General features: G+C 37.2%; 2 protein-coding genes across 3 annotated transcripts; both read right to left on the bottom strand.

Annotated features, from left to right (window-relative positions):
• Positions 1-4,093: 4,093 nt before the first annotated feature.
• Positions 4,094-5,035, bottom strand: LOC138821353 (olfactory receptor 8B3-like). Its single transcript, XM_070013517.1, has one exon. The coding sequence runs from the start codon at positions 5,033-5,035 to the stop codon at positions 4,094-4,096; it is 942 nt and encodes a 313-aa protein (XP_069869618.1).
• Positions 5,036-21,498: 16,463 nt separating this feature from the next.
• Positions 21,499-24,468, bottom strand: LOC138821348 (olfactory receptor 8B4). Of its 2 annotated transcripts, XM_070013508.1 has the most exons (2): positions 24,443-24,468; positions 21,499-22,411 (listed from the first exon to the last, which is right to left on the bottom strand). In XM_070013508.1, the coding sequence occupies exons 1-2, from the start codon at positions 24,466-24,468 to the stop codon at positions 21,499-21,501; spliced, it is 939 nt and encodes a 312-aa protein (XP_069869609.1). The 2 variants fall into 2 exon arrangements, with proteins under 2 accessions (XP_069869609.1, XP_069869608.1); XM_070013507.1 differs by lacking the exon at positions 24,443-24,468 and having other exon boundaries at positions 21,499-22,446.
• Between the last annotated feature and the right edge of the window lie 1,771 nt (positions 24,469-26,239).

Here is a 26,239-nt window from a genome sequence, read left to right as displayed (position 1 = left end):
GATGTTTCTCTTCTTATAGGTTGGATAAAGGCCTACCCTGACAACTTTATGTTAAACTAATCACAACATTAAAGACCAAATCTCCAAACTGCCATAGTTGAAGTCCCAAATAGTAGTGGAACTACACATGATTTTTCAGGAACACAAGTAAACCCATCGACTACTATCAACTGGAAAAGATAAAAGTAATGTAGAATTTCACTACAACATCAATGTCAAAAATAAGGCAAGGTAGTAGTACCTGTTGTGTCACTAAGAGAAAAGGGGGCTACAGACCTTACACAGCCATGAACTCACCTGCTGCTTAGAATTCTGTTTTATATTTAGTAAAATAATCTTTTAGAAATACATTCTCATATTTCAGAAGGCTCAACCATTTATCTTGGCTTCTGTGACATGGCTTCTACTATCTAAGCCATTTGTTGTATGTATACAATGAAGAATGACTAAGCTTCAGCAATTAGTAGATGCCCTGATTTCTCAACTATTATTCATTTACAGCAAATGAATGATTGACTGAATCAATGAATTGGTAAATAAAACCAATTGTATTCCACCAGTAAAATGATTTCAAGCTGAAGGTATAAATTAGTGATAGAGAATGTACCTAGCATGAGTGAGTCACCAGATTCCAATTCCAGTAGTGCAGAAAAAAATTGTTTCCTTAATTATTTAAAATGTACACCCACAACTCTTCTCTCCATATACTCATATATGTGATAATTTTAAATGTTATACTTTTTATTGATATTATACCTACAAAAACACTAAAACTAAACTCAAAAGTAAAATATATGTGTATTTATGCACATATGTATTATATTAAAGAAATAATGCAATGTGTTATCACTAATTCTCCTGACTGAATTGCAATGACAGAAACAAGATGAGCTATGATCAAATTTGCACCACACAGGTAATGATAACTACAGGAACAGCCATCAGGCCATAAGCAACTGGTAGGGGTTGTTGAGTGCAAGGTACATGCTCATTTTAGGGAACTTATGTGAAAATCAATGTTCATCTTAGTATCCTTTGAATATGATCTTTGAAACATTTAAAAATAAGACTTTTAAACATGTATCATTTTATTTAATCTGCACAACAGCATTTTTATCCATTTATTTAATTTTTGGATGGTACCAGGGATTGAATTCAGGGCCTTGTGCTTGCATAGCAGAGGCTCTACCACTGTGCTATACTTCCAGCTTCTTTTTTCATTAGCCATTTTCCAGGTAGGATCTCATTTCTGCCTACTCCAGCCTGGCAATGGTTCTCCTGCTTGTCTTCTGTGTCTCTGGGGATGACAAGTGTGAGATACTGAGCCTAGCCAGGGCCTGGGATATAATGTGTGTCCCTGCACCACCATTGGTTGAGATGATCCTACAAACTTCTTAGCCACCAGTTTGGCCTCAAACTACAATGTACTGATCTCTGCCTCCCAAATAACTAGAATTATAGTTTTGAGCCATTCTATTCTACTTGCAACACAGCCCTTTTTAATACTAACCACAAAGAAACCAAGACTGAGAAGATAGCACAAAACTTGTAGAATCTAGAATCAAAAGCAGATCATGTGGTTCTAATTGCCATGGTATTTCCACATCAGGGCATTTGTGTTGAAAGCATAAAATGACAAGATGAAAAAGACTTTCAACTAACTCACCTTTCTATTTCAGTTGACATCTGGTAGTCTCTTATTCACTTCAGTTGTGTAAAATTAGAAATGAAACATCATCCCTCTTGCAGAACATAAAAATTTGTGTTAAAGTACATTACTTCATGAATTTGACTACAAATGATTCATGAACATTTAGCATTTACCCTGGATCAGTTACAAATGGATATATATGGGGCTTCAAAATAGAAAAGGAAAAAGAAAGTCATTTGTATGATTAATGTCATATGGATTTTTTAAATTTTATTTTGAACTAGCTTATAGCAATCACATTAGGGGGTTTCACCTTGATAATTCCGTAGATGCATATAACATACATTAAAATTTTTCATATTCTTTGTTACATTCCCATAGTCACTTCTCCTTCTTTTTCAATACATATCTGATTGATTTCATTATGATATATTTATATATATGCATGTAATGTATTTCTTCACCTTTCAGTAACTTTCTTTTTCCCATGCTCCACCCTCTGATACCTCCAGACATTAAGCCTTTTATATTTTTGTTTCATTATCATCATGATCATCACCATTTTAGATCTGGATTTCACTAAGGAGTAAAATCATTCCATACTTGACCTTTTGAACTCGGTTCATTGTGCTTAACAGGATGGTCTCCAATTCTATCCACTCTCCTACAAAATAACATGATTTCTATGAATAAGTAATATTCTGTGATATATGTTGTTTTCCATTCATTGGTTATTGGGCATCTTCTTGTATCACATGGATTTTTACTATGAGTGAATAGCATCCATTTGGGTTTTTAAAGCATTAATTAGTTGTGCAAATAGGTTTTATTTTAGCATGTCTATTCTTTTCCTTTACAATCTGAGTACATCAGCCATATTTCTAATTCTTTTCCTCTATACCAAATTATCTCCTATGTTTATATCTCTTCTACTATATCCTAGCTGTACCATCAAGAGTGTTACTACCTCTGGGTCTCTACCCAGCTCTTCGTTGCTTAGAACACTCTAAACAGGGAGGGGAGCACTCACTCTGAGCTTGCATGCCACCTACAGAAAAGCCCTTCCTGAACACACTTTTTAAAGTAAACACACACTTACTCTCTGTATTATCACATGACTTTGGATAGCATTATCCTAACATACTGTGTATGTGTGTGTATTTGCTCATCATCTATCTTTCCTTTCCACCTGCATACTATGTGCACCTTACTAGTCTTACTATAAGCAGTTAGCCCCCTGAGGGCACAGGCTTCCTTGACTGCTATATTTCTGATGTTTAAACAAAACCTAGATATGTTGATGTCTAAAATATTAGTAATGCTGTTTATATTTTCTGATTAAGTAAACTCCATCACTTTATGTTAAACTCTGGAGCAAATGAAATGGAAAATATTAAAGGGAAATAATGACTGCTAATACATTAAATTATATAACTTATTAGAAGAAAAGGCAAAGATTCCTCTACTGATAATTGATATACTTTTGGAGTAAAATCCTTTGCATTAAAGACCTAGCATTTCTCCATAACCACATTCCTTCACTGAAGACCAAGAGGTAAAATCCAATGTAGATTCCCTTTATCCTGGCTGCTATAGACTGTCAACAGAAACTAGGATGATGAGAACATCATTAGCCACCCGTTATTACACTGCCTTAGGACTAAAGTGGAGAGACAGAATAAGAGCACCTCTGACACCTGTACTTCTCCCCTTTGGAGAAATAGGGAATCTTCCAAAATAAAATCCCCTACAACATGCAACAGATATTTATTAAATGAATTAATAAATTACAAACTCCAAGACAATCAAATGTAACATATCAATGGCACTAGTAAGTTGAAATTCTAGATGAACTGGGATGATGATGTAACTCAGTTGTAGAGCATTTTCCTAGCAGTTCTTGAAACACTGAGTATGATACCCAACATTGAAAAAATACATTAAAAATCTCAAATACCTGACCATTTCTGAATTCATAGCATTCAACTTTTGTATGTAAACCCCCTCTGCTAGGACTAGGGTGTGGTTTACTAGAAGATCACTTGTGTAACAGCCTGGAATCAATCTCTAGTACAGTACAAAGAAATTTATGAAAGTAAACTGAAAGATGACAGAATAAATTCTTATTTTTGTCTCTCTGAAAGGATGATGGACTAATTCTCTTTCATATATTGTCTTTACTTGTGAAATTATTGCTATAGGCTTGATATTATGTACTTTAAATCATTTGCATTTTATTTTGAGTTTTTGCTAGTTTCTCTGTTATTTCTTTGGACTTTATTGTTGACATTATCATTATTGTTTGTTTTATAGTGATAGAAGTCAAACACAGGTCCTTATACATGTTGGACAACTATCACTGAGATACTACTCAAGTCTTTACCCCATTTTTAAATATCATATGCCCTAAGATTTAGATTTTGTAACAAGCACAGCTTTGACTTATGTGAGTGCCCTTTTCTTTAAAGTCTTTCTCAGAGCAATGTGGACATCTTTGTTCCTCAAACTGTAAATGAAAGGATTCAGCATTGGGCCCATAATGGTATAAAAAACTGTAGCTACCTTATCTTCATCCTGAAATCCAACAGAAGTCTTAAAATACATGAATGATGCTGCTCCAAAGAAAAGAGAAACAGCAATTATGTGAGAGCTGCAGGTACTGAAGGCTTTAGACCTGCCTTCTGTAGAACGGATGCAGATGTTGGACAGGATCAAGGTATATGAAATAAAGATAGTCAGACTAGCTACTATTACATTGACACCCACCACAATGAAAACCATCAGCTCATTGATGGAGGTACTTGTGCAAGAGAGCTCCAGGAGAGGAGGTATGTCACACATGTAATGATTGATGACATTGCTATCACAGAAGGTGAGTCTCAGCATGGATCCAGTATGGGCAATGGCACCCACAAACCCCATTACGTACACACCCACCATCATCATAAGGCAGGCCTGAGGAGACATGATGACCTTATAAAGCAGGGGCTTACAGATGGCCACATATCGGTCATAGGCCATAGCTGTCAAAATGTAGCATTCATCAATAACACAAAAGCAGAAGAAAAAGAGTTGAGCCATGCAGTCAGCATAGGAGACAACATTCTGTTTTACAAAACTTGGCAGCATTTGGGGGATTATAACAGAGGAGTAGCAGAGGTCAATGAAGGAAAGGTTGAAGAGAAAGTAGTACATTGGAGTCTGCAGCCGAGGATTCAGGATAATCAGAATCATCAAGCCCAGGTTCCCCACCACAGAGATCACATAGATTCCCAGGAAGAGAAAGAAGAGAGGCATCTGGAGCTCTGGCTGTTGTGTGAAGCCCAGCAGGATAAACTCAGCCACCAGAGAATTATTTCTGGAGGTCATTCTTCTCCGGGACATGTCTGTGGGAATGGATGACATAGTAACAGAAAAATCAGATTCCAGCTTTTTCCATCCAATTCCACCATAATGAGAATGAAACTCAGAATGGAAGGAAGAGCTCAAGCCCATCCTTATCTGGGCCATTGTCTTATTTACTTTATCAACTTGATAGGCTGTATAGGCAAGTATTAAATGTATATATATTTTAATACATATATTAGTATATGAATTCCCATAAGAATAAGATTCTAGAAGCCAATGGCCATTCTTGGCTCTGCAGCATCTCCACTCCACTTCTGCCTTGTCAGCTAATGATCTGCCTCAGGGTCAGTGGTGGGCCAGCAGAAGGATGGGAGGCATATCAAGACCAGCCAAGTACAAACAACTCAACACTCACCCTTCTGCTTGGGGACTTCAGAGGAGGACCTTGTTATCCTTTTCTCTATTCTCAATCATGCATACATGCACATCACAGTAAAAAAGTTTAGCAGTACACAGCACAGAAAAGAGATACTGTTTTGTTGTTATTGTTATTCATAGTGAGAGTAAGGCATAAATTTTGGAGTAAACCAGCCAGAACACAGTACTTAATCCCCCAGGTTCTTGGACACCCTGAGCCACAGATCAAGATTTCTGAGAGTAGTTTTGCCATGGTGTTTTCTCCAGCCTAGCAAGTGGTAAATAGTATCTGCCGATGTCAACAAAGCCTCCTGCTCATATGACCCAAGGGCCTTTTATGATCTTGTAGTACTAGGGACCTGTGCCTCCCAATGTTTCCCTAGAGATTAGACTTTAGAGTTAAAACAATTACCCACTCTACAATTACAGCCCAGATCATAATTATAACATTGGCTTATTAGAAGAACGATATTCTATGTACATTATGACCTTTTACTAAAAATGGGCACATCTCCAAATAGCAAAGCAAGGAAACCTGTCCTCTATTTGTATTGTGTACTTCCTAGTTTCCATCACTAGCTGTAATATTATCCACTCTTCAGTTTGTATTATATTCCGTCACTACATGGACCCACACACATTTGAATGTAAACTCAAAAACTGTTTCCTCCAGTTCTATTTCTGTAGCACCTAGAGCAATACCTGACATATACGGTAGATTCTCAATAAATATGAGTATAATAAAAGAATAAATGAATGAGGATCCCTATACTGTATTTTCCCAGAACATATACTAGGTATATGATCAGGTAAAGGCTTATATGGTGCCATTCTTGAAGCCAAGAATGTAGGAGGAAACCATATATGAGGTAAGTAAAGACCACTCTAGCTCTCAGAGCCATCAAAGATCACTCCAAATCAGAGTTCTTGAGTTCAGAAAAAAGGAAACGTATGCTTCTCTTCCTCTCTGAGGACTTGCACAGGCCCTCTGCGAAGTCCCAACGTCTTTTTCATAACAACAGTATAACATGTATAGAAATATCACCATGAAACTCCTGCAGTTATAGACACTAATAGTTTTATATTTTTAAAGAAGCATAGAATCAGATCAGAGACAGATTTGCACTTATTCAGATACGGGAGTTCTCAAATGCCAAAGTCAAAGTCCTGTTTCCTTAATAGAAGCCATAGGAAGTATTCAGGGCTTGTTTTTGTTTTATTTCTTTCTTTTTACAATAGGATTAAGACAACCACAGTGCTGACTCAGAAAGATTAATATGGAAGGCACAAGTGTGAATGACTAGCTTTACAGAGATTTAGGGAGATAGAGTAAGTGGCAATGACAATTACAATTATCAATCAATGATTGTTTAAAAGGAAATAAAAATTTTAATTCATTAATTCATAGTAAAAACTGTGAGTTGCTCTGAGAATCACATACAAGAGATGTTGCAAGAGAAGGGTCAGCAGGGCTTCTCACAAATGAGATATAAATAGACAACAAAAATTCCCCAGATATCAGCCTGAGTGTTTGAGTAAAAGGTGTGTTATTGTAAACCAGAAAGATTTCAGAAAGAGTGGAACTACAGATACAAATGATGCATTCAGTTTTGAACTACACCCCAGTACCCTTTACAGAAAGAAAATGTAAATAAGGCTAAAGGGGAAAAGGGAAGGATATTAAGATGTGGCGGTCATTTCCATAGGTATTAAAACTATATTATTTTTTTAACTCAAGGAAAGAAATGAAGAGAAACAACAGAAGGAGCCAAAAGAATTTGGAAATCCTCCAATCATAGATTTTATGCTTAAGATAATAGGAAACATGACCATTGCTAAAATAATTCCCAATTATTATTCTTAGACTTCCCAATTCCTAAGGTGCCAAAAATTGTTCAGGACAAATGTAAAATGTATCCCCCAAGACAGACTATCCTTAGGATACAGCAGTGATAAAGACTTGGTGATTCATTAAAATAAAGTTTTTCTATGGAAATGTTAAGAGCTCTTCTGATCATTCATTCATTCATTCATTCATTCATTGTGCTAGTACTGGAGCTTCACAGTTCTCACTTGACTTTTTCACATTGGCTCTACCACTTGAGCCACAGCTCTACATCCAGCTTTTTGCTGGTTAATTGGCGATAAGAGTCTTGTGGATTTGTCTGCCCTTGCTGGCTTCAAACCTGAGCCTTCTTAGTAGCTAAGATCAAATGTGTGAGCCACTGGTGCCCAGTAGAAATGTCAAGAAATTTTAAACGGGTGATACAAGAACATGAATTTCTCTAAATTAGTACTGTATCAGATTACCTTACACGATACAAGGATTCTTGAAGGGAAAATAATGGGCATAGAGGAAAAGCTCAGTTCTCCTGACCCCCTTCCTATACTGTCCAGTGGTCCCACTCATACCGAATATTCCCCACTGTTAGCCTACACTCCTGTCAGGAGAAATAGGACAGAAGAAGGGAACATTCTTTGCCACTAAATAAAGTAAAAGTTCTATCATTCCTATGAAACTCCAGAAAGCCTGAATGAAGCCAGCAAAACTTTCTTCCATCCTCCTTGCCCTTTGACTGTGGTTGCAGGAAGAGTAGCAGTAGTAAACTTTTTGAAGACTATTTTTCAGATGACTATATGCCATCTGATCACATGGTAGTCCTGGCGTTTTTTGGTTTGTTCTGGCTCTGAAAGCTCCTGGGTCTCAGAATTGTGAATAAAAGCCAAGTAAGATCTTAAAACAAATTCACTGCAATTTTGTCTTTTGACACCATACTAGTTATTTTGAGCTCAGCAATGAATATGGATGAACTAGCAGAACACAAACTTTAGAACTTGAAATTGCATATAACTGGGGAAGAATACAGAGTCCGCTCCCCCTACAAGGTAAACAGCCTGAGAAACTTGCTGTGCTCTCTGTAGAAATTCTTCCCATTATTTAGAAATAGAATGTTAAGTGAATTTCACTGCTCTGACCTTTCTTATCCTGAGTCTCTCCCAAATTGCCTAAGCAGACAATTGTGGTTACACTTATTGATTCATTCTTCAATAATAGAACCCATCATCATAGGTGCTAAACTGGAGATGTTATAAAGCAGAGTCTCCTGAATTCATAGAAATCACCCTGCCATAAGAAACTGTAGTTGTGGAAGTGGTGCTGTGGCTCAAGCCTTGAGCTGAAGAGCGCAGGGACAGCACCCAGACCCAGAGTTCAAGCTCCATGACCAACAAAAATAAAAAAAGAAACTGTAGTTATGACTTGGTGGGAAAATGTTGCCTCTAATAATATTTCCTAAGATTATAAACCTGACATCTCTTATGTTATCACATATATGTGTATATTTTAACATAGTGTGGGGAAGTTTTTAGTTCTGTGAGTCACCTGAATTTTCATTATTTTTGCTATTTTTATTTAGATTAGTTTACATTTCCATCAGAAAACTCACTAAACTTGTAGTATCTACCAGTGCTAGTAAAATCAACACTTACTTTACATAAATCCCCTAAAGGGAAGCAAAAAGTCTGAATTCATGGTGACATAAAAGGCTTTGTGAACTCACATTGAGATGGTCTGATTTGCATCCATGCAGGAAGACGCCTGCAGAAATCAATATTGTCCCTGCAGGGCCAAATGCAGGACCTAGAACACCACTGGTCCTCAGATTTTAGATATTGCCAATCCCACAAAGGTACTTTTCCCAAACTCCATTAAATTTTTATCAATCACCTATTGCCAAATATACAAGGTTTCCCCTTCCAAACATTAAGAATAAGCAAAACAACAGCTACTTTTAATGTAAACACTATTAAGTATGTTCTATCAGGATTTATAATTCAAGAACTCATGATTGTCTTCTTGCTAACAAAAATTATCGTATATTGATTAGCTTAATTCATTTCAGGGGACACAAGTTCTCCACAGTCATTGTTAGAAGACCATTTCATAAAAAATGAATGCCAGGAAGCTGAAAAATGCCTTGTCTGAGAAGGTGGGACTTAGGGAAGGAGACAGATGGAGAGAGAGGAATGGTGGATAAATAGTCATAATACTCAAGGTCCACATGTGAAAATGGAACTACGTAACTTGAAGGGATGAGTTGGCTTGAGATAGCTGGAGAATGACAGAGGGCTGACACTGATAAAGATGTATTAGACTCAAAAACTCACATGCTGAATTTATTTTAAATAGGTCAGTTTATAGAGTATTTTGAAAAATACATGTTTGTTTTCCAAACATTATGTAAATTTAAGCTAAAATACTTGTAAAAATTTTAAAGTAAAAAATGTGAAATGTCTTGTTATCATAATTTATCCTATACATATGGCTATACACACACACACACACACACACACACACACATACACACACACACACACACACACACACACACACACACACACACACACACACACACACACACACACACACACACCCTGCCTGCCAGTACAAGAAAGGATCTTATACCTGGGTGGAACCCGTGGAAAATAACCAGACAGTGCACTTAAGTAGCCACCAGGTTGTGCTAGTGCTTTAGCAACTATTTAAATCAGCTGATTTTCATGGTAGATTCACATTTCGCATGGTTCTCAGGCCCCTAAAATGTATAACCATGGATTTTACATAACTCCTTACATAAAAATTCCAATGCCTTATTAAAAAACATAAATCTTTTAAAATGCTCCTTGGAGCAAAATTTAAATTAAACAGTTTGAATATATTCAATTTGCAAACCTTATTGGACTGCCTGTATTGTAGTGGAAAAAAAGAATTTAAAATTAAAGTCTGAATATATTTGATTTGCAAAACTTTATTGTGCACTATGTTGTATAGTATAAAAGAATACCTATGATATGACAATCACAATATAAGTCATATATCAAATATAAACAAATAATGGTAATAGAACACATTGCTAGTATCTTAGTGCCAAGTATTTTTTGACATGCTGCTTACTGCTCTCTTCCAACATGGTAAATATTTGCCAAATAAATGAATGACTTCATGAATTGGTGATTATATAATAGATGATTGTAATTTTTTCATCTTCCAGTTTTAAACACTTACTAATAAGTGTTTAAAACAGTCTAAGAATATTCCTACAAAATAGTGCCATAATCATCCTAAAATCATTTCGTTGTGCCAATAATTCTAGCTTCCCAGGAGACTGAGATCTGAGGATCGAGGGTCAAGCCAGCCCGGGTAAGAAAGTTCATGGGACTCTTATCTCCAACTAGAAGTGAGGCTGTGGTAGAGCACTAGCTTTGTGCAGAGAAGCCCAGACCCTTAGTTCAAGCCCCATAACTGAGAGAAAAAAGAAATCACTTCATGAGAGTTTAAATTTTACACATCCCCTAAAAACTTAGCCATGCACTTCCAAGAAAATAGTCTTAGTCCTCTCTCTCTCTCTCTCTCTCTCTCTCTCTCTCTCTCTCTCTCTCTCTCTCTCTCTCTCTCTCTCTCTCTCTCTCTCTCTCTCTCTCTCTCTCTCTCTCTCCCTCCCCCTCCCTTCCTCCCTCCCTCCCTCCCCCCCTCCCAGTCATGGGGCCTGAATTCTGGGCCTGGGCACTGTCCCTCAGCTCTTTAGCTCAAGGCTAGCGCTCTACCACTTGAGCCACAGCACCACTTCTGGCTTTTTCTCTGTGTATGTGGTGCAGAGGAATCGAACCTGGGGCTGCATGCATGCAAGGCAAGCACTCTGTCACTGAGCCACCTTCCCAGCCCCACTTTCAATTTTTTTTAGAATGAATATGATCACAGTAAGCATGTTAGAAAATAAAATATTGAAATCTATTAAAATATGAGCTGGGGTACTAGTGGGTCACACCTATCATCCTAGCTACTCAGGAAGGTGAGAAAAGATTGCAAGACTCCATTTTCAAAATGAACAGTAAAAAGCAGGGCTGGGGCATGGCTCAAGTGGCAGAGTACCACCTGAGTGAGTGTCTTCCTGAGTTCAAGCTTTGTTTTTACCAGATTAAAAATTGTTTCAAAAGCGAGCAAAGGAGGATAAGAAACCTTAATAGAGTAGTTGATCTTAATCAAAGTTCACTATATGTATTCATGGAAATATTGCAATTTAACTCTTTATACATGCAATTTATGCTAATATAAATGAATAAATGATGTCAAGAAGATAGACCCAAATTTTTTATTAGCTCTGAAACAGTTTGTTAATAAATTTCACTATTAAAATTTTTGTATATATTTTAATATGAAAAGTTATATGACAATCAATTATTATTCGGTAAGTTGTGGGGCTTGAACTCAGGACTTGGGTGTTGTCCCCGAGCTCTTTCACTCAAGGCTTAATTTATTTTTTAAAATAAATGCCCTGGAGAGTCTGACATGTTCTCAGACTAAAACAGATCCATTCTCCAACCTTGTAAGAGTTGTGTTTAAGACAAACTGTGATTCAACATTTCTTTGTAGCCAGTTTTGCTCATGCATCTATGGGGACAATCATCTTAAGCATATGTGAATTTATCCACTTTGGTCTGGAGATCAAAGCAGACCCTATCTCACAAATAGGAAATCAGACTCCAGTGTTGTGACTACCTTCTCTTTTATGTTAAATGTCAGTCATTAGTCTAGACTGTCACTGTCCTCTCACATTTCTTCACTTAATATTCTCATTTCTTCTCTACATTCTGTCCTGGAATGCAACATGTATTTGAGCAAAACATCTTAGCAATCAAAGCTAGATAAAGATAAGCTCAAAGTGGGATCTGCCACATTCTCATGCCCTTCAGTAGATTTGTTAACTCTGATTCTCATATTTTTTTTCCTTCTGTAGAAGATGAGAACCAACAGAATGGACATGTTATTTCTGCCCTCTAAGAAGAAAATGACAAGTGGAAGTTGTACCAAAAGGTATTCAATCCATTCCATACAACTGCAGGAATAAAAGATCTTGTCTTCATTTGTATTAGGAAATTATATTATCTCTATTTTCAATTTATGAAAGCAAAGCAATGTCATCCTTTATGTAGCCCATCAGCCTTTAGTATGAACAATATGCTATCTTGTAACATCATCATAGAGCCATAGAAGCTGTGAGAAGATTTAAGTATTACTATGATTACACATGAACAAAACATATATTTGACAAAATATAGCTACATTATATTAGTAATATAGTATTTTAAAAAATAAAATGCTTTGAATTTTATTCAAGGATGGAGAGTATTTTGAAGAACATCACAAACCTCTAGAAATGAATGTTAAGTGGGAAAGAACCAATTGGAATTTTAATTTTAACTTAAAAATAGAAACAAAAAGAACCTCTTTTATAAAGTGAATTCCATCAACAATTTTAACAATTCATTATTTATGAAGATGATGATGTTTTTCTCCCCAGCTCTATTAAAATAGTAATTTCTAAAAATTAGATTTAATTAAATGTCACTGAAATTAAACAATTAACTAAGTGTTAATGTTACATGTTATTAGATTCACTGGCATTGAACTGTTACTGCATCTATGCAATAAACCCTGGTTTAATATGATATGCTCTCATATTTTGAAAGTTTGCTAATATTTTTATTGATATTCATAATTGAGGTTTATCTGTAATTTTCTCTTGTATGTACAACATTTTCAGATTTTTGTCCATGATATATTCATTTCATACAAATAATTTTGGTGTATTTTTGTTTCTAGGCTCTCAATTTGCCTAAATAGTATAGGAATTATCTATTCTTCAGTAGAAGTTCTCTGTGAAACCATTTGTGACTAGTAATTTTTCTTATTTAACCCCTTGACAACTTTATTACCTCTATGGAATTGAACTCATTAGGTTTTTCTATCTGATAGAAAATTAACTAAATTTAAAAATATTTATCTAGAATGTGATCTATTGTCTCAATGTTTTTTTAATTCATTTGATCAGTGCTGAAAAGTATTTTGCTTTATTATTTCCTGTATGTCTATTATTTGTTCTACCCCTTCACCTTATTTTTCTCTATTCATTTCCCTTTTTCTCTAAACTAAAAGAGTTACTAATTCTTGGTATATTTCCTTAATTTTTAAAAGAACAACCTGTCAGTATATTTAATAATACTACTATTTTTTCTGTGTTCTAATTTAATACTTTCGGGGATAAGCTTTATTAATTCCTGCCTTGTTTTTTTTTTTGTTTTTTTTGGGGGGGTCTGGTAGTGGGGCCTGAACTCTGGGCCTGGGCTCTGTCCCTCAGCTCTTCAGCTCAAGGCTAGCACTCTACCACTTGAGCCATAGCACCACTTCCGGCGTTTTCCTTTTTGCTTATGTGGTGCTGAGGAATCGAACCCAGGGCCTCAAGGATGCAAGCAAGCACTCTACCACTGAGCCACCTTCCCAGCCCTCCTGCCTTGTTTTCCTAACATAATTTTGCTGCTTTTTTCAAAATCTAATACGTTCTTAATTCGTTTATCTTCATTTATTTGTTCATTACTATAATGCTAAAGCTTACTTTTCTGTTTTATCTGTATACACATACCATAAATTGTAAAGTTTGCTTTTTCATATCCTTTTTATATATGGTCTGTACTTCATTGATCTAACATGGCTTGAAAGAATATTTTAATAGCGTTTCCATCTTCTGATTGTGTAATAGTTTTAGTTTTTTTTTAAAGTGAAAATACCGTACAGAGGGGTTACAATTACGTGAGAAGGTAATGAGTACATTTCTTATCAAGCATTGTTGCCTCCTCCTTTGTTTCCCCTTCCCATCTCCCTGTCCAGTTCCCCATCCCGTCCTCTCCCCACCCCCCTATCCCCTCCACCCTCCCAGCCCAATCCCACCCCACCCCCACGCCAAAGTTGTAAAGTTCGTTTTTCCACATAATGTCTTGTACATCTCATTGTTGCAATGGGTCCACCTGTATCCCTATTTAAGCAATTTGTTTTTTCCCTTCCCCTCCACAAATTATACCAACATCAAATACAGTGAAAACAGGGGTTATACCATGGGAGAGGGACATACAAAACAACAAAGAAATATCTTATAAATATGTTAGAAACAATAGCAAGAAAGAAAAAACATTTGAGTCCTTGTCTTGGGGTTCACTTCACCTAATATCAACTTATCTGACCGTTTCTGCTTGTCTCAGACATATATTGTTATTGCATAAAGGGAAACCATGGGACCTATGTTTCTTTGGGCCTGGCTTACTTCACTTAATATAATTTTTTCCAAGTCTTTCCATTCCTAACAAATGGGGCAATGTCATTCTTTCTGATGGAGGCATAGAATTCCATTGTGTATATACCACATTTTCTTGATCTATTCATCTACTGAGGGGTATCTGGGTTGGTTCCATATCTTAGCTATGGTAAATAATGCTGCAATAAACATGGTTGTAATAAAGGCTTTACATGACAAACCTACAGCCAGCATTATACTTAATGGTGAAAAACTAAGGCCATTTCCTCTTAACTCAGTAACAAGACAAGGATGTCCACTCTCTCCACTTCTCTTCAATTTAATATTAGAATGTCTAGCTACAGCAATAAGACAAGATGCAAACATAAAAGGGATCCAAATAAGGAAAGATGAAGTAAAACTCTCACTCTTTGCAGATGACATGATCTTGTATTTAAAGAATCCCACGGACTCCACTCCAAATTACTCAAGCTGATTCAAAACTTTGGCAAAGTAGCAGAGTATAAAATTAACCCTAAAAAAATCAATGGCTTTTCTGTATGCCAACAATGAGAAAAGCGTGGCTGAAATCAGGAAAGCAACTCCATTCAAAATAGCCCCACAAAAAATAAAATACCTAGGAATTAACTTAATCAAAGAAGTGAAGGACCTCTATGATGAAAACTTGAAAAACTTGAAAAACGAAATCAAAACAGAATTTAGAAAGTAGAAAAACCTCCCATGCTCCTGGATTGGAAGGATCAACACCGTAAAAATAGCAATACTTCCCAAGACTACAAATTCAATGCTATACCTATCAATATTCCAACCTCATTCATCAAGGAAATAGAAGAGGCAATCCAAAAATTCATATGGAACAATAAAAGACCCCGAATAGCAAAAACAATCCTTAACAAAAAGAACAGTGCTGGAGGAATATCAATACCAAACTTCAAACTCTACTACAAAGCAACTTGGTACTGGCACAAGAACAGACTTCAGGACCAATGGAATAGAATTGAAAACCCAGAAATGAACCCACAGATCTATAGCCATCTAATCTTCGATAAGGGAGCTAAAAAAATAGAATGGAAGAAAGACAGCCTCTTCAGTAAATGGTGCTGGCAAAACTGCTTAATCACTTGTAGAAAATTAAAGCTAGATCCTTATATATCACCCTGCACCAGAATCAACTCCAAATGGATCAAAGACCTTGCAGTCAAAGCAGACACTCTGAAAACATTACAGGATGGAATAGGAGAAACCCTAGGTCTCCTTGGCACAGGCCGAAACTTTCTTAATAGAGACCCAGAAACACAACAATTTAAAGAAAAGTTGGACAAATGGGATTGCATGAAATTGCAGAGCTTCTGCATGGCAAAGGACATAGCTAGCAAGATCAATAGAAAGCCCACGGATTGGGAGAAAATCTTCACTAGCCATACAACGGACAAGGGTCTCATATGTAAAATATACCTGGAACTCAAAAAATTAAATCCCCCAACAACAAATCCTCAAAGAAGCAACTGCCCGATAAATAAGTGGGCTAAAGACTTAAAGAGAAACTTGGAAATGCTCAACCTCTCTAGCCATAAAAGAAATGCAAATCAAAACAACATTGAGATACCACCTCACCCCAGTTAGAATGGCTGTAATCAAGAACTCTAATAACAATGATGCTGGAGGGGATGTGGACAGAAGGGAACCTTACTACATTGTTGGTGGGAGTGTAAACTTGTCCAACCACTTTGGAAAGCAGTGCGGAGGTTCCTCAAAAGACTCCACATAGAGCTCCCCATGACCCAGCAATCCCACTTTTGAGCATTAACCCAAATGATCATGAACAAGACCAAACTAAAGCTACCAGCACAACTATGTTTATAGTTTTAGTTTTATCAAAGAACATAAACTATACTATTGCTAACATAGCAAGCTTATATTGATATTTGCATTTGGGAACTAAAATCTGTTCAGTTTGGTGACTGTTACTTGAGATTTTAATAAGAAGGTATGTTTGTAATTTCTAGAACATAGAACTACACACATGGGCACACACACTCACACCTGCATATTACATTTTCATACACAGTAGTTCCCTTTTGTGGTTTCACTTTCTGTGGCACAGTCACCCATAGTCAGATATTAAATGGAAAATCTCAGAAATGGGAAATTCCTAATTTGCTTTGTTGCAGCAATGAGTAATGTGATGATAGTTCATGTTATCTCACTCCAATATGCTTGAGACAGGAATTATCCTTTGCTCAATGTAAACACACTATCTGTACTACCTGCCCTTCAGTCACTTAAATCCATGTAAGGTATCAGATTGTTACAGTGTTACAATGCTTGTATAGTTAAAATAAAATAAACAAAGCTTTATTTTTATATAATAATGGCTCCCAAGTGCAAGAATGGTTATGTTCACAATTGTATTACAGTAAATCATTGTAAATTTGATTATAGTATATTGTCTTTTTTGTGTGATCTCAGAAACTCTATTCTTGATATTGCTTCCTATAACCAACTATCAGAGCAAATCATAAGAATGTGTATGGTTTTCAACAATCCACTACCAGAGCAAATAATAAGAAAAAGTTCCAGTTACCACTAAGTCCCTTATGCAAAGACTCTGGGAGGCTTAGCAATATTAATCACTTACTCTCCCTCCTCTGTGAGCTCTGAGTAGTAAGAACAACTATGAGGGAAGCCAAAAGATGATGTTTAAAATTACATCTTTATTAATAGTAAAACTAAACATGTCAGAACTCAAGTCTCCTGCCTAGAACCTGGACCATAAATTAGCTCAACAGGAGTCAGGAGGAGAAGGTGGAAAGGAAATAGAGAGATCTGGCTTGTCCTGGTGGAGACCTTTCCTCCCTTCAGCACCAACAGGCCAGAGATGAAAACACTTCAAAGACAAACCTATCTGTCTCCTTTAATCTCATCTGTCTAATTAATCTATCCCCTTCCACTAGAAGAGACCAAGAAAGAAAGCAAAAACAGGAAAGTAACGTGCCCATTAATGGACTGCTCCTTCTTGACAAGTAAAAGACTATCCTTTGGTAGAGACTACTAGTTATCTACACACCAGCTATTTTTTCTTTCTCCTTAGCAACTAAGATTTTGTTGTTTATTTATTGTTTGTTCATTTGTTTGGAATGATGATGTTCTCAAGTTAAACATTTAATTTCCTTGTCTGCCTTGCAAGTAGGAGTGGCTAATGTCAGTAGATAAAACTCCTTGAGCAGGTAAAGCACTCTTGCTTCCTCTTTCTCTCCCTCCCTCCCTCCCCCTCCTTCCCTCTTCTGTGTCATATTGCTTAAAGTGTGGACAATGCCATAAAAGCACTAGGCACTTGTAAAGAGGAATAAAGAAAGAGTCTGAGTTCAGGATGAGCATTGTCACATTAGCCCTGGACTGCCCACTTCTAGATCCCTTTTAAGTTAAAAAAAACACGTGTGTTTATGCCACACCAGTTAAGCCTTTTGGTATGAAGCACTTAGTAAATGATAAGTGTCATTTATAGAAGTGTGAAGGGAGAGTGATGTGTACCAAGGCTGAATCAGGCACTAACCCCTTTCCGTCTGCTCCTCAGAATACAGGACAGCACCTGTGTTTTCTCCTAAGTGTCTCTCCTACCTGTTTAGAACGTGAAAGAATATGTAGAATGCAAGAATAAGGCATTCTTCCCTATTCTTCAAGACATAATAACCCCCTAATCATGACATCATTCTATTGGACATCAATAATGATAGTACTTTTGTGTTTCTAACTTACAACTGATTGCAAATTACAGCCATAAATCAGGTTCAGAGGTATGGATTTGGAAGTCACTATGAAATGCATGGGGATTGAAGCCATGGCAGATACCATAGGAAAAAGAGCCAAGAGAACTAGACTACAGACTGAACCAAGAAGAATCTCATTCTTTTTCTCTTCTGTTCCAGTGCCATAAAACTTCCCTGTGATCACTTTAGATCCTCAGTAAAAAGAGGCTGACTTGGAAAAGATTTCATTAAGTCAAACTTAGACTTGTTCAGCTGCTCACTCTAATGGTAATATGGAATAAATGTACAGAAAATTATTATTGCGCTTTTATTTCATAATGTTGTTTTTCTGAGTTCTTCCTTCTTCTACTCAATTATACCAGTAGTAATTCATTATTTTTCCTTTACCAATAGCAAAGTAGATCTACTTTCATGCTTCAGGTTTTTCTCCTCGTGGGACAGCGTGGTTGGCTTCCACCTCCTAATCCTCCTACCTCAGCTTCTAGAGTACTGGGATTACACACATGCTCTACCACCTAGCTGCTTTTCCTTTTTTTTTTTTTTTTTTGGTCATGGGGCTTGAAATCAGGGCATGGGCACTGTTGCTGAGCATTTCTGTTCAAAGCTAATGCTCTACCACTTTGAGCCATGCCGCCACTTCTGATTTTCTGGTGGTTAACTGAAGGTAAGAGTCTCACAGAGTTTCCTGCCCTGGCTGGCTTTGAACCATGATCCTCAAATCTCACCCTCCTGAGTAGCTAAGATTACAGGTGTGAACCACCAGCCCTCAGCGTTTCCTAATTTTTGACCCTTCCTAATATCTCCGTGTACATAAACACATACAGTCCTGGAAAAGGAGGGTGACCCGCAGAGGTTCAATATTATAATTCAGTCGTAATAAGTAAGACACACATAGTGTAGCCTCAGTAAATATAAGCATTGTCATAATCAAGACATAATCCGAGTATCAGCATTTTTCTCCTTCCAAAATCTTGATAAATCTTGAAGATAATACAGCTTGCCTCACATCTCATCATCAGTCTGCCGCACAGAAGTTCTTCTCTGTGCTGCTCAGAATTCAGGACATTTTGCTTTTAGCTCCACCTGGAACACTGGACTGCCTTCATCTCAGTATGATTGTGCTGTTTCATATCAGAAAGAGAACATGAAGGGGACTTCACTGCTTTATCTTTTGTATTGGCAACTGTCCAGTATTGTGGAAGGTTTGGAATGAAAAAGAATAGAAGAAAGAGACTGGGTAGTTTATATGAGTTTCTTCATGTCCAAAAAAAAAAGAATCATGTATTCTTAGCAGCCACCCTTTGCTCACAGTGCTCACTCTTCTGCTCACAATGTGAGGCTTCACCTCCACTCCTTGACATAGGCTGGTCTGCCTCCATGTTCATGGTTATGAGCATGTATTTCTCAAATATTGAGCTATTCATACTTCCAATCTAGAGTCATCCTAGGCATTCAAATACAGATCCCTTCTACCCTGTCTATGAATGAGAAATAAATTATGACTCCAATGATTGTCCATGAGAGAGGGAGAGAGAGAGAGAGAGAGAGAGAGAGAGAGAGAGAGAGAGAGAGAGAGAGAGAGAGAGAGAGAGAGAGAGAGAGAGAGAGAGAGAAATGTGAAACATAAATATACTTAAAAAAAATAAGAGTGCCAGGCACGGTGATAAACACCTATAATACTAACACTCAGGAAGCTGAGGCAGGAAGGTCGGGAATCTGAGGCCAGGCTGGGCTCCAAAGAGAGATTCTTCTGTCTGGAAAAAATATTAAAACAAATAAATAAAATTTCTTTTTTTTAACTTTCTTTTTCCAGTCCTGGAGCCTGAACTCAGAGTCTGAGCACTGTTCCTTGAGCTTTTTTGTGCTCAAGGCCAGCACTCCCAGAAATGAACCCACAGAGTTATAGCCACTTAATCTTTGATAAGGGAGCCAAAAAATAGTATAGAAGAAAGACAGCCTCTTCAACAAATGGTACTGGAAGAATTGGCTATACATGTGTAGAAAGTTGAAGTTAGATGCTTATATATCATCCTGCACCAGAATCAACTCCAAATGTATCAAAGACCTCAATGTAAGAGCAGATAGATACCCTGAAAATATTACAGGAAGGAATAGGGGAAACAATAGGGTTCTTTGGCACAGGTAGAAACTTTTTAATTGAAGACTCAGAAACAAAGAATGGATGGATAAATGGGATTGCATGAAACTGCAGAGCTTCTTCATGGCAAAGGACATAGCTAGCAAGATAAATAGAAAGCCCAAAGACTGGGAGAAGATCTTCAGTAGTTATGCAAGACAAGGGTCTGAAATGGAAGATTTATGTTCTTCCTGACCAGGCAATGTTTCTAAAATCTGGGAGGTTATGTTAACTATGGCATCCAGAAATCTACCTTTGATTTTTGGCAAGACCAGTCATATCACTGAAGAAAAAATGCTTCTGAGATTTCATACAACAGTATTCCCCATTCCCAGTTGAAAATTTTTGCCTAAACAAACCCTTCTAGCCTGCCATGAAAAAAGTGGAAGACATGATATTTCAGGTTATTCACCTCTTGGATCTAAACTAGAATGCAGTAAATAACGGGCACTTAGTAGATACTAAGTGTCATGCTAAGTGATACAAAATGGTATAATCCTAAAGGAGAATATAGGCAAGAGAGTGCAGATTTTTGCTCACTTTTAATCTTTTTGTGTTTGTTTTTGAAACAAGTCTTTCTATGTAGTACAGAATGGCCTTGAACTTGCAGTCTTCTGCCTCCACCTCCCAAGTGTTGAAAGTATAGGTGCACACCACCATGCCAGGCTTTTTATTTTTTTGTTGTTGTTGTTTTTGGTCAGTCGTGGGGCTTGAACTCTGAGCCTGGGTGCTGTCCCTGAGCTCTTCAGCTCAAGGCAGCCACAGCGCCACTTCCAGTTGGTAGTTAATTGGAGATAAGAGTCTCCCAGATTTTCCTGCCAGGGCTGGCTTGAACTGTGATTCTCATATCTCAGCCTCCTGAGTAGCCAGGATTACAGGCATGCGCCACCAGCGCCTGGCTGATATTCTTGATTCTTAAAAGGGAAGAGAAGACTTTTAGGAAAAACATTGAAGTTCCTCTGTCAGTTGATTCAAAAAAGGCATGTAAGTATTATGTTTACTGGGACTTAATTGCCTATAATACTGCCTGACCTGTCAGAAGAGTAGTCTCTTCAGGGTCTTGTCTAGAGCAAATTTAACATCTTTATTCCTCAAACTATAGATCAAAGGGTTAAGCATTGGAACCACATTGGTGTAAAAGACTGAGGCAAAATTTCCCTGTTCTATTGATCCAGAGAAAGAGGTTGTTAAGTAAGTGAATGCCCCAGACCCAAAAAAAAGAGCCACAGCAATCAAGTGAGAGCCACATGTACCAAAGGCTTTGGATCTGCCCTGTGTAGAGGGAATCTGAAGAATGTTAGACAGAATCAATGCATAAGAAATGAAGATGCTAACACTGGATACAATAATGACAACTCCAACAACAAGGAAAAACACAAGCTCATTGACATAAGTGCTGGTACAAGAGAGCTGTAGAAGGGGGAGAACTTCACAGAGGTAATGGTGGATGATGTTGGAATCACAGAAGGTCAGTCTCAGCATGCTTCCAGTATGGGCAATGGCCCCAGCAAATCCTATCACATAGGAACCCAGCATCAACAGAGAGCAGACCCGAGGGGACATGGTGACTGTGTACAGCAGAGGGCTGCAAATGGCCACGTAACGATCATAGGCCATTGATACTAAGACATAGCACTCAGAATTGACAAAGAAACAAAAGAAAAATAGTTGAGTCATGCATCCTATATAAGAGATAATATTTTCTGACATAAAATCATTCAGCATTTTGGGGGTAAACACACAGGAGTAACAGAGATCTATAAAGGACAAATTGAAGAGGAAAAAGTACATTGGGGTATGAAGACTAGAATTTAGCCCAATTAAGGTGACCAAGCCCAAGTTGCCCACCACAGTGAACACATAGATCCCTAAGAACAGGAGGAAGAGGGGGATCTGGAGCTCTGGGTATTCTGACAATCCCACAAGGATAAACTCAGTCACTGAGGAACTGTTTCTTGGAGCCATTCTCTTCTGGTAAGTCATCTATGGAAACAAAGGAGAAAACACACAAGATGATGACAGACACAAGCCTTAATAGTGGGAAACGGCTCTAGCAATATAAGCTTGTACATGGATGCCTTCCCTCATCCTTGCTTGTTCTCATCCCAAGCTGTTGATAGTACAACTGTGAGAGCATCACAGCTTCCCTAGGATGATCAGAAATCCAAGCTATTCTGTTAGTGTGACCAACAAAGGATAGAGGACCCACTTGAGAGATGAAGAGGCAAAATAACTCTGTTAAGGACAAAGGTTCTCAGAAAGATCCAAGAAAACAATATAGCCTTTCCTTCCTCAGGTGCTATGAGACAAGAGCTCTCCTGACCACCATTGTGTCTTCTCATTCTCTTCTTTTCTCTCCCAACCATATATTAAGTTACTAGCTGATGAGATAGATAAGCCAAAAGCCAAAGGTATCTCCTATTGGTTCTCTAAAGGCTTCTGGATTCCTTTAAACCTCTTGTCTCACCTCAAAGTCAGTGTTGAAAGCAAGGGGATCCATGCTTCTCAGAGCTGTTGGATATGGATTTAAAAGAAAACTATCAGAAAAGATGGTTTAAGGACTATGTCTTTCTTCTCTTTGGTCCTTCTCAGTGCTGGTATTTATGAGGTCTCATTCCATTAGCTTTTCATTAGCCAGAAGGTAAAGAGAGTACTGCTAACAAACAGCCTTGTATGTTACCTCTTCTTATTCCCTCGGTATGATGAATCAGAGGTTTTACTGACACAAATTCTCCAAGGTATTTGAGGAATAGACTGAAGTTTTTGTATGTGTATTGTCCCAGGTGGTCTCTATGAATTTCAGGAGGATGAATTCGTTCACCAGAACCCCAGCTGGCATATTAAAGGAAACTAAACTTCTTGGCCATCCTGGGGACTTGATTAGGCACAGATTCCCTAGAGAATTTCTCTGAGCTTTGTCTCTATAGGGAAAAAACTGTACTGTCTTTGTTTATACCCTGCATTAGACGTTTACGTACCATCTTGGGGAACTGGCATTCTACTCAAAGTTCCATTCTGCCCTAGGGATTCCATGTCATTCAGTGATGAGTTTGCAGGACTCATTTTTTCTTCTTTTATTCATGCTGGGCTTAAGCTTGGCTTTAAGGGAAAATGGTTTCAAATTTATTTACCATCATTTCAAAACTTTCATAGAAAGCTTTAAGAGGCAGCCATCAATCAATCAATCAATCAACAGTTTAGATCAATGTGATAGGTGTTCTGAGAGCATTTCATAGAAAATGCTTCCAGGACCATGAGCTACTCAGAACAGTAAGAAAAACCATCACAGCAAATACCACATATTACTCTTAACTCTACTAAAGCCCACAGACAGGCCTCAACTCTCCATGAGGAGAACAAATATACACAAAAAGATAGCACACAAATCTACTCTATAGATAGAAAGGATCCAGGTACAATGGGAAATGTACCTGAGGATTTGATTTGCCATTCTTCAGATGATAAATCTATATGATCTGTAAAGTGAATATTCTTTTTCAAATTTTATTTTATTGTAAAGATGCTGTACAGAGGGGTTACAGTTACATGAGTAAGGCAATGAGTACATTTCTTGTCAAACATTGTTACCCTTCCCTTGTTGCTCTCTCACTGTCCCTTTCCTCCCCCACCCAAAGTTGTAAAGTTCATTTCCAATATACTGTCTTTTGGGTATCATTGTTGCAATTGGTCATCCTGTGTCCTTGCTATAGAGTTTTATTCCCCTCCCCAAATTAGACAAATGTATATACAAGATGTAGGGTACCAAAATGAAGTACAGTGACAACAGGGGATATACCATAGGGGAAGAATATTCAAAGGAAACAAAAAAAATCACATAGTACATTAAAAACAACAACAAAGGAAGACTTCTTGTGTCCATACCTTGGCATTCATTTCACATAGCAACATCTTATATGGTCATATGTACATAGCTTTTAAGCTTTTCTGTTCATCTGATAAAATTATCCTAGATGTCTACTAATTATTGCAAATGAGGGAAACCATAGGACCTATATTTCTTTGTGTCTGGCTTATTTCACTTAATGTAATTTTTTCCAAGTATTTCCATTTCCTAACAAATGGGGCGGTGTCATTCTTTCTCATGGAGGCATAGAATTCCATTGTGTGTGTGTGTGTGTGTATGTATGTGTGTGTGTGTGTGTGTGTCTGTATATATATATATATGTATATATATATATATATATATATATATATATCACATTTTCTTGATCCACTCATCTACTGAGGGCATCTGGGTTGGTTCCATATCTTAGCTCTGGTGAATAGTGCTGTGATAAACATAGTTGTGCTGATAGCTTTAGTATGGTCTTGTTTGTGATCATTTGGGTAAATGCCCAAAAGTGGGATTATTGGGTCATAGGGGAGCTCTATATAGATTTTTGAGGAACCTCCATACTTCTTTCCAGAGTGGTTGAACAAGTTTACATTCCCACCAACAGTGCAGTAGGATTCCCTTCTGGCCACATCCCCTCCACATCTGATATTATTACATTTCTTGATTATACCCATTCTAACTGGGGCGAGGTAGAATCTCAATGTTGTTTTGATTTGCATTTCTTTTATGTACAGAGAAGTTGAGCATTTCTTCATGTGTTTATTGGCCTTTCTTATTTCTTGTTTAGAGAAGTCTTTCTAAGTCTTTAGCTCCCTTATTAATGGGGCAGTTGTTTCTTTGAGGATTTGTGTTTGGAAGATTTAAGTTTTTGAGTTCTAAGTATATTTTAGATATGAGACCCTTGTCCATTGTATGGTTAGTGAAGATCTTCTCCCAGTCCATGGGCTTTCTGTTGATCTTACTAGCTATGTCCTTTGCCATGCAGAAGCTCTGCAGTTTAATGCAATCCCATTTGTACAACATTACACTGATTTGTAGTGGTTTGGGGTCTTTATTAAGAAAATTTCGTCCTGTGCTAAGGAGCCCTAGAGTTTCTCCTATTCCTTCCGTAATGTTTTCAGGGTGTCTGCTTTTATGTGAAGTGAATATTCTAAGATTTTAGAACCTATGATTCTAAAATCTCATGACATTTGAGCATCTGCATTTGTAAGTTTCTAGAGAGATTGCCTAAAATCATCCATGTTTACTTAGGATTATCCATTATCCTTGTATAATATAGCACTATGATTATTAGTAACACTCACTCTCAAAAATGATTGGATTTGGATTATAACTTTTATGGTCACTCTACTAAAAAGAACACAAACAGTTATTCAGAATTCCTGGCTCCTGTGGTCTCCTAGATTACTGGCTTCCATCCTTTTTCATATCAGTCTGTGTCTGTCATCTCCTGTACCTTCAAAGACCTCCTTAACTGAATCTATCCTATAGCCAATAGTATCTATACAGTGGACCTTGGTTTTGAAAATAGGAAAGGAATACACTAAGCTGTTTCTGATTAATTGTAACCAAAAATCTTAGGGCAAAGAGATCAAACCTTGACTAAAATAGATGACAAAGGAAAAAGAAAAGAAAAATTACATTTGTACCAAGAATAGAATCTGTACAGTACATTGTTACACACCATTGTATATGGGTGTAATAAATTGCATAGTACTGTTTCAAAAACTTGAATATTTATACACACACACACACACACACACACACACACACACACACACACACACACACGAAGTTGTAAAACTGGAATTGAGTATCAGGCAATAGTTCCTCTTGGCCAAGAAGTCATAGGTTTGCAACTTCAAAGCTATATGAAAAGTTCTTGGTGATTGATGATAATGCTCAGGTTCTGAAAAATAT

This window comes from Dipodomys merriami, unplaced genomic scaffold, assembly GCF_024711535.1.
Source record: "Dipodomys merriami isolate MVZ:Mamm:240054 unplaced genomic scaffold, mDipMer1.0.p SCAF_91, whole genome shotgun sequence".
NCBI classification, from domain to species: Eukaryota; Metazoa; Chordata; class Mammalia; order Rodentia; family Heteromyidae; genus Dipodomys; species Dipodomys merriami.
Note: the sequence above shows the minus strand (reverse complement) of the source record. Positions and strands in the feature narration are given on the sequence as shown.